Source organism: Scardinius erythrophthalmus (assembly GCF_964197995.2).
Source record: "Scardinius erythrophthalmus genome assembly, chromosome: 8".
Lineage (NCBI taxonomy): Eukaryota > Metazoa > Chordata > Actinopteri > Cypriniformes > Leuciscidae > Scardinius > Scardinius erythrophthalmus.
Genome location: NC_138228.1, coordinates 1,644,152 through 1,652,802, shown reverse-complemented (window position 1 = coordinate 1,652,802; position 8,651 = coordinate 1,644,152). Strand labels below are relative to the sequence as shown.

Genomic DNA, 8,651 nt, shown 5'->3' with positions numbered 1-8,651 from the left:
TTTTATTACGCTAATCTTTTCTTCTCTATTGTGTCGTACATCTGTGTGAAACACTTCAGGAACAAGACCAAATGTGGGCGGGGCTTGATTGTGTCTGTGGGGAATTGATTGGATGGTTGTGGTTTGCTATTGGTGGATCTCATGTGAGTGACAGGTCGGTGCTGCTCGCAGCTGATTGGCTGACAGAGCGTTCCTGGTTCCGTCTGATTCCTTCATGTTCATTAATGTTGTATTTTTGAGGGCAACATCTGACTTTTGAACATAAGAATGTAAAGAAGCTCGTCTCCGTTTCTTTGGCTGCGTTCACAGATCAGATTCGCTTTTTGGATGTGAACAGCAGAAAACATATTGAATCAGATTCTGACAATGCCATTTGAATATGAAGACAATTAAACATAATAATTGTGAAAATGTGTAAAAGATGTAAATATTACAAAGAAAGGTGCATATATTTATTTATAATCTAAAAATCGTCATGAAACGGAAGTTGCACTGGTCTTTACTTCCCTATTGTGTCGTATATCCGAGTGAAACACTTCTGGAACAAGAACAAATGTGGGCGGGGCTTGATTGAGTCTGTGTGGAATTGATTGGATGGTTGTGGTTTGCTATTGGCTGATCTCATGTGATTGACAGGTTGCCCCGCCCTCATCATCAGAGAAGAGATGCAGCAAGAGGAAGATATTCTAAATCAAGATTAACATGAATTTGCACAGATAAATAATTTCTAATAAATATGACACCAAGAATGGACCATTTTGATTTCATGGTGTCTTTATTTTTTACTGCAAGCGAGACACAAACACTCATTACGAGTCGTACGAAACACTGAATGGAAGTGTTTTTCCTGAGAAATCCTCCCGTTCCTCTTGAGAATTGTGTGTTTCTCGTTCAGACGGTCCATTGGTTCAGGCTGAATGATCTGTCGTCTCTCATTCGCTCATCTGTCCTCCGGTGGGACCGGCCCGCAGAACCTCTGCTGTCTCTGCTGATCGAGCGCTTAAGTGACAGCACACACACACACACAGCTAACCGGAGAACTCACGGATCACTGACCCGGGAAAATATAGGGAGAATCACGGGGATGGGAAGAGGAAACCGTAATTATTGATCCTGAAACATCAGGGGTCTCATTTATAAACCTGTGTGTAGGATCCAACGTGCGCCTAAAAGCCAAAAACCTGCACAAAATTCCCTTTATAAATCCCAGTCAGCGGAAGATTGTGCGCACATGCGTCTCCTCCCCGAAATAACCATATATGGAGCTTACAATGCCTAGTTTTACTATGCAAATCCTCATCTGCATATCATTTGCATATGCATATCATCCACGTGATGCCATGTTTAACGGTACAAGACATTAGGAAAATATGAGAAACGGATGTGCGTCACATTACATTACTAAAAATCATTTAGTAGCCTATTGTTTTTGAATAAATAAATCATATTTTATAAGATACATTTCAGAGAAAGCTTTTCTCAATCTTTTCCACTGGCCAAATATTATTTTTAATTGCTTTATTTTTTTTATGGAAAGCTTGTTGTGCATTATTGATCATTATTTGCGTGAAAATATGCTATTATCATGTATTAAGCAAACATTAAAACACAGCAATCACGAGGAGGGGAAGAGGAAGCCCAGCAAGCAATTCTGCGTTTAAAAGACGTCTAATAGCCGTCCAAACTCAGCCCAGACGTCTAGGCTAAAACTAGGAAGATGGACGTCTAACAATAGCCCAAGAATAGACTCGTCATCAATTAGATAACACAGAAATGAAATGAGTAAAGAAATGAAACCAAACACGGTTGACTTTGCTTCATGATGGAATATCAAAACATCTCGCAAGTTATTTTGGCAAAAACGACATGTAACCAAATTCAAGGTTATTTTGGCTAGAAGTGTGTTATAGCCGGACCGTATCGGGTCTATAGATTCAAGTCGGCCATATACAGTAAAACTTCACAATGCCAGGATGTTTTCCATGCATTTTCTTCCTGCGGTGTGAAAAGAGTGGGATTTACTCTTGGTTTCATTTATGAACTTTTTTTAATCTCAACATTAACTTATACATTTTAAAGTTGTACAGTATGCTAACATTAGTTAATGCACTGAACTAACATGAATATAACATTAAGTAACAATAAAAAAGATTAAAGTCCTCCTTTTAATGTTTAAAAAAAATCTATCTTTTAAGGTTGTTTATGTGTCTATGTGGTGTGTTTAATCTGCTTTAAGACAAACCATGTGTAAATTCATAAGTCGACAGCATTGCTGAGTATTTATTCCTCCTTAAAACTGCAGTGAACCAAAGACAGTCTCAAAAACACGCTTTGAAATCGCTGGTGTTTCTGACGTCACAAACTACCTTGTAACCAATCAGATCAACGTGTGATCGTCAACCAGTGGATCTCTGAGCTGAGTGAGTGAGTGGAGGCGGGGCTCATTTGCATATTCATAGAACCGCGCATACTAAATGAGGCGAGGACATGACGTCGAGTTACATTCAAGATATTTTAAGGCGTGAAGACATTTTTTCAAGGAAAAAACGTTTAAATATGTAATTTTGGTGATGAAAGATGAGTTTAAGGGATAAAATGATTGACTTCAGGGGGACTTTAATAAATATATAGGCTATTAAAATATTTACTCATTGTTAGTTCATGTTAGGGGTGGTAAAACACCTTTTTTCGAAGGCTTGATTGTGTTTGTGGGGTGCACTGTAACATGTGTTCATGCTTCGTTTTTTAAAATTCGCATTATTTTTCACATATTTAACCATTATTCTACACTGCTCTGTCCCTCCTTGTAAAAACGGTCGGATGATTTCCTGGTTCTAAGAAGCCCCGCCCTCAAAAATACGCAATGGGCTCAGATTGGTTAGCTGGCCCAGTGTGTTGTGATTCGCTAACCGCCAAGTGCACGTTGTTTCGGAAACGCCCCTTACCCTCACCGGTAGTTTGTGCTTCAGTAAACAACAGCGTTAATATTCCCATACCAGTTTGAGCCCGAATCAGACCCAGAGAATGTCAGTGGAGAGGATCGAGCAGAACTTGTTCAAGAACGGCTGTTAAAGCAACAACATGGAACTTTTCCTCTGCGGTCGCCCTACAGGTTGGAAGCGGAATTGTCCATTACCGCTGTCGTAAAATGATTTACGGTTACTGTATATGAAGCATGCAGGTTTTTTTCATATGGGCAATGACAATATTATTAATCTTCCCCCTTTCATAATTTATACATGTTTAGTAGACTAAACATTTTAACTCAAACATTTGCGATTTGCATGTCGATTGCAATGCTCAAATCTGAACGAGAATGATAGCGATAGCATCCTAACCATCTAAAACTACCATGTTAGTGTTTACTAGCTACCAGATTGATAATTCGCTCATCTACTAGCTGATTCATGAAGATAAATGGAGGACCAGATAGTTTCCGTAACGTAGCCAGGCAGACAACAGATTAGAAAAACTAAAGATAGTATGCAAGCAATTTACAGTTACTTACTAGTTCAACAGCATGACGGCCAAGTCAGCATCGGTCTGGTAACTCTCCTCCATAAGCTAACGCCAGCGAGCAAACGCTCGACCCATATTGATCCTCGTCCTGACTTTCAGTTTATTACTCTCCCTTTTCCTCTTCCGACTCTACTCCGACAAAACCTTGGACTTCTTACGTTTCGCTGCTGCTTCAGCCATGACGAAAACAGACGCACGAAAACAAACGCGCTGGTTGGCCACATTTGAGGAAGTGGTGGGCGAAGTGACGTATGCCGTAAAGCAGTCGAATTTTGTAGTTCTTTTTGAGCGCTGGTTACTACCCGCACCCCGAAGTTACATAGTGCCAGTAAAAGCGATACAGACCCCGTCAGGCTCTGGCAGACGTCTCATTCAACCTATTGTAAGTCGATGTACTATCACAAGGGTCTTGGAAATATATTATGAAGGTAGAAAAGTTACATGTTGTTACTTTAAAGGACGTTTCAGAAAGGTATGTTTTTTTTTTTAAGACTGCAGATCTATTGTGATCGCTATATGACACTGTTACTTTTGTATATTTAAAACGATTGTAGCTAAATATCTGTCGCCAGAACTATTAACCCAATACGAACACTAAACATCGGCTTTACAACAGTAGCCAAATCAAACACAAACCATGTTTAGCATGCCTGCAGATAAACAATACATAAAAGCTATAATCAAAGAATAATTTACAGTGATCACATAAACGACAACAACCACGAACATTCCAAGTTCGCTGCGCTGGTGATATTAAACACAAGTTTAATATGTATGTGTTTGTCGGATAAGTATGAATTAACGTTAGCATTTAACAAACTGGTTTGTGGAGACAAACAGCGTTGTCCTTCGTTTACTTCCTCGCTACAACGTACAATCAACAGAACTATTACAGGAAAACTCATCAACGAAAAAATCATACTTACATGTTGTGGCTCGTAAACACCAGCTTCTGTTTTTAAAGTTGGAACTGCTCGATCTTTCAGGACAAGCCGTTATGTGAATCCTGCATTGTAACTCGTGTAGATTGAGGAAGCTTTCCTCCGGAAAATGTGCAGCAAGAAGAGCGACATTTGGATTATAATTATGAGGGACCGAGTTAAAAATAAATTGTAACCGTCCTTAGGAAGACTGAACAAAGTGGACCTGCAATCTGGGTGAAAATAACAGCGTTTCGACGGCATAGCGGCAACGGCACTCTACTACCACAACAACTCTTCTCCAAAGCAACATAAAATGGCCTCGCCCCCTCTATGTATTGTGTTCCCAGAGGAGGGGTTTATGTAAATGTTGGGCTTAGTGATGTCAGCAAGCCCACAGGAATGTCGTGTAGTCCTTATCGGCCGTTTCTGTAGTTCTTAGAAATTGATTTCTTTAAAAGCAAATATCTCCCTTTGCTTTAAACTTTGAACGTTGTAACTTTGCAGGTGTTGTTTATGCTCAAACAGCAACATTACACACTAACTAAAGTTAGAAAAGTCAAATCGTGTTTTACCACCCCTTTAACAAATGAGACCTTATTGTAAAGTGCTGACAACCTATTTGATAGAGATTTGATCATTAACAGTAATATTTAGTTGCCTTAACAAACAATAATAGATAGCCCATAATAATAGTAGTCTATTATATTCTTTAACAGAATACTTGTTTGTTCTAATTATTTATTATTCATTAATTTAGCTGTTTATTGAACTGTGGCACAACTTGTTGATTGTTCACATCGTCACAAAATGTAAACTATATTATTGCCCAGCGATATATTAAAAGTTTAATAATAGGTATATATTGCATATATATTGAATGTCCGATTGCAGCTAAAAAAAAAAAAAAAAGCATATTTCAGTGTTTTTCAGCGTTCTTGCATTGAAACAGTAAATCGTGGCGCTTGCAACGGCAAAGTCACGGGTTCAGTTCCCAGAACTGATGAAAATGAACGCAATGTAAAATGCATTACTGTGAATGATTCATAATGCTTCACAGCAGAAGGAAAAACACAGACGGAGAAACATCAAGTTAAGCTCGTTTAAGATCATGGGTTAATTAAAAACGGATTAAATGAAAGGATAAAAAGGGAAGTAAAGCATAGATGTTGCCAAATAACTCATGTGTGCACAGGTGATAAAAGTCCATTATACATTTTATTCCGTCCCAAGATTCCTCCTGTATGAAGACCATTAACATCACATTATGCAGATGGTAATAGCCGAATGCATGTCGAGGGCTAAAGGCCAATCGGAGCGCATTTACCAGCCTGACTTTCATCCGCCCTGTGAAGGATGCTTTCAATTAGATTCCAGATAATTTCATTCACACTTTCATTCACCTTCTGGAAATGCGTCTTTCGAGCCCAAGTGGCTTCGTGTTCCAGAACTGTGGTTTAATTGTCAGCGTTATTCCAGTTTCTGTTCCGGACGTCCTTTAAACGGATCAGCTAAAGGAGCTTTGGAGCTTTTTTAAAGATACAGGACCATCTTTTATGAGTGACGCTTTATATTAAAACATGGTGAAACATGGTGGAATATGTATATATATATATATACACACTCACACACACACACACACACAAACACACACACACACACACACACACACACACACACACACACACACACACACACACTCTCACACTCACTCACTCACTCACTCACACTCACTCACTCACACACTCTCACACTCACACACTCACTAACTTACACTCACACTCACACACACACACGCCCACACTTAGTCACTCCCTCACTCAGTCTCTCACTCACACACACACACATACACACACGTAGATTCACACACATGCTCTCACACACACACTTAATTCTAAATTGTTCACAGAATTCTAAAATGTTGATTGATTGTTCTACTTACTTTTTTAATGTACATGTATGATGATTCACTGTAAAAACTATAAATGCCAATAAAGCACATTTTGAACTTACATTTGAATTTGAGAGAGAGAGAGGGAGAGAGAGAGCGAGAGCAAGAGAGAGAGAGAGGGGGAGAGAGAGCGAGAGAGAGAGAGAGGGAGAGAGAGAGAGAGAGGGGGGGGGGAGAGAGAGAGAGGGAGAGAGAGAGCGAGAGGGGGAGAGAGAGCGAGAGAGAGAGAGAGGGAGAGAGAGAGAGAGAGGGCGAGAGAGAGAGAGAGAGCGAGAGCGAGAGAGACTCATACAAGTTTTTATTCAACAGCAGATTGAAAAGCTAATCAACATATTAAATATTCAAATATTTGATAAAATAAGCATGATCCATCAAGTTGGTCATTTCTATATAGATAAATATTTAGATCATAAACTGAACTGAAGATTGAAGAGAACTGTGTCTGTACATCAGTGGAGGAGAGAGTGCAGTCCTCTATCAGCAAAAGAAAGGTTTTCCCACCGTAAAAGAAGTGTTTATTTAACAGTATTATTTAACGAGGTTACTGTTGCTTTAAGAAGGCTGATCCTCCCTCCCTCCCTCTCTCTCTCTCTCTCTCTCTCTCTCTCTCTCTCTCTCTCTCTCTCTCTCTCTCTCTCTCTCTCTCTCTCTCTCTCTCTCTCTCTCTCTCTCTCTCTCTCTCTCTCTCTCCCTCTCTCTCTCTCTCTCTCTCTCTCTCCCTCTCTCTCTCTCTCTCTCTCTCTTATCCCCCCCTCCAGCATTTACGAGGCAGCACGAGTGACAGCTGAGAAGCGGAGAGATTCAGCCCTGCCAGCACATGGAAGAGGAGGAGAAACGGAAAAGGACAAACGAAAGAGAGGAAGATGCACTGGAGTGACCGAATCCGTGAGGTGGAAAGGACATCGGGAGAGACCGGAGAAAAGCTGGATCATTAACCGGATCGTCCCACAGAAGTAAGTGCGCTATCCGAAAACCAAAACCTCTCTGTCACTTCATCTCTGGAAGTTCGAATCTATAGGAGAAAGTTGGATGCTGGGACACGTGGGAAAATCCCGCCCTGTTCCCTGTGCAGAACATCTACAACTTTCTGTTCATTCTCTCATGAATAAGTCATGATGTGTTTCAAGCGATTCCCCAGCAGGACTAATTGGAAAAGACTGGGAATCGCATGTAATGTGAGCGTTTAGGATGAAGGAATGATTGTCCATCATCACTCCTGAGGTCATCGAGATGGAGCTGAGCACCGGTCGGGATAACGGACAATCCAATCCGGGTCGGGATGCGAACGCCCAGATCAAGCAGGCTCACGCCGGCGGGTTTAAGAAGGTGTGTCGGATCGAGGAGGACAGTGTGTGTCCGTTCCCCGGGCTGGCGTCGGATGTGCTGGACATGAGAGTGAAGGAAGGCAGTAAAATCCGGAATCTCATGGGATTCGCCATGACACGCATGCAGGACGGTCAGACCGGACTGAGACAGGTCGTGTTCAGCGGGTCCGGCCGGGCCGTCACCAAGACCATCACGTGTGCCGAGATCATGAAGAGGAAGATCGCCGGTCTCCATCAGATCACCAAACTCCAGTATAAGGGCTTACGGGAGATCTGGGAGAGTCAGGAGGAAGGAGACTCGGAGATGACCATCCACCGGACGCTCCCGTCCATCCGAATCCTGCTCTCCAAAGACCCGCTGGACCCGCTGGAGCCGGGATACCAGCCTCCGGCGTTCTGGGACCCGAGACACGCGGGAGAAGCTTCCCAAGCGCCGGAGAAACGATCTCTGGACTCGACCGACTCTCTGACGGAGCCGCTGGTGAAGAGAGTGTGTGTCTGAGAGTCGTGTCTGTGTGTGTGTGTGTGTGTGTGTGTGTGTGTGTGTGTTAAACTCTCTCAGAACCAACACACACTCTTATCAGACGGAGCCACTGGTGAAGAGAGTGTGTGTCTGAGAGTCGTGTCTGTGTGTGTGTGTGTGTGTGTGTTAAACTCTCTCAGAACCAACACACACTCTTATCAGACGGAGCCGCTGGTGAAGAGAGTGTGTCGGAGAGTCGTGTGTGTGTGTGTTAAACTCTCTCAGAACCAGAGAACGACTGTGAGACGTCATAACCAACACACACTCTTATGGATCAGATGGCGTCGCTGGCCAAGAGTGTGTGTCTCTGAGAGTCGTGTGTGTGTGTGTGTGTGTGTGTGAGTGTGTGTGTCTGTGTGTGTGTGTGTGTGTTAAACTCTCTCAGAACCAACACACACTCTTATCAGACGGAG

General features: G+C 42.0%; 1 protein-coding gene across 1 annotated transcript in view; it reads left to right on the top strand.

The window, feature by feature from the left end:
* The window catches only part of rpp25b (ribonuclease P/MRP subunit p25, b), a 28,287-nt gene extending 19,924 nt beyond the window's left edge, over positions 1 to 8,363 (top strand). Inside the window, exon 2 of the mRNA XM_081371932.1 lies at positions 7,149 to 8,363. Coding sequence (XP_081228058.1) covers positions 7,621 to 8,217 — 597 coding nt within the window. The 5' untranslated portion in view covers positions 7,149 to 7,620 and the 3' untranslated portion in view covers positions 8,218 to 8,363. The remainder of the gene's footprint in view (positions 1 to 7,148) is intronic.
* Positions 8,364 to 8,651: the final 288 nt, after the last annotated feature.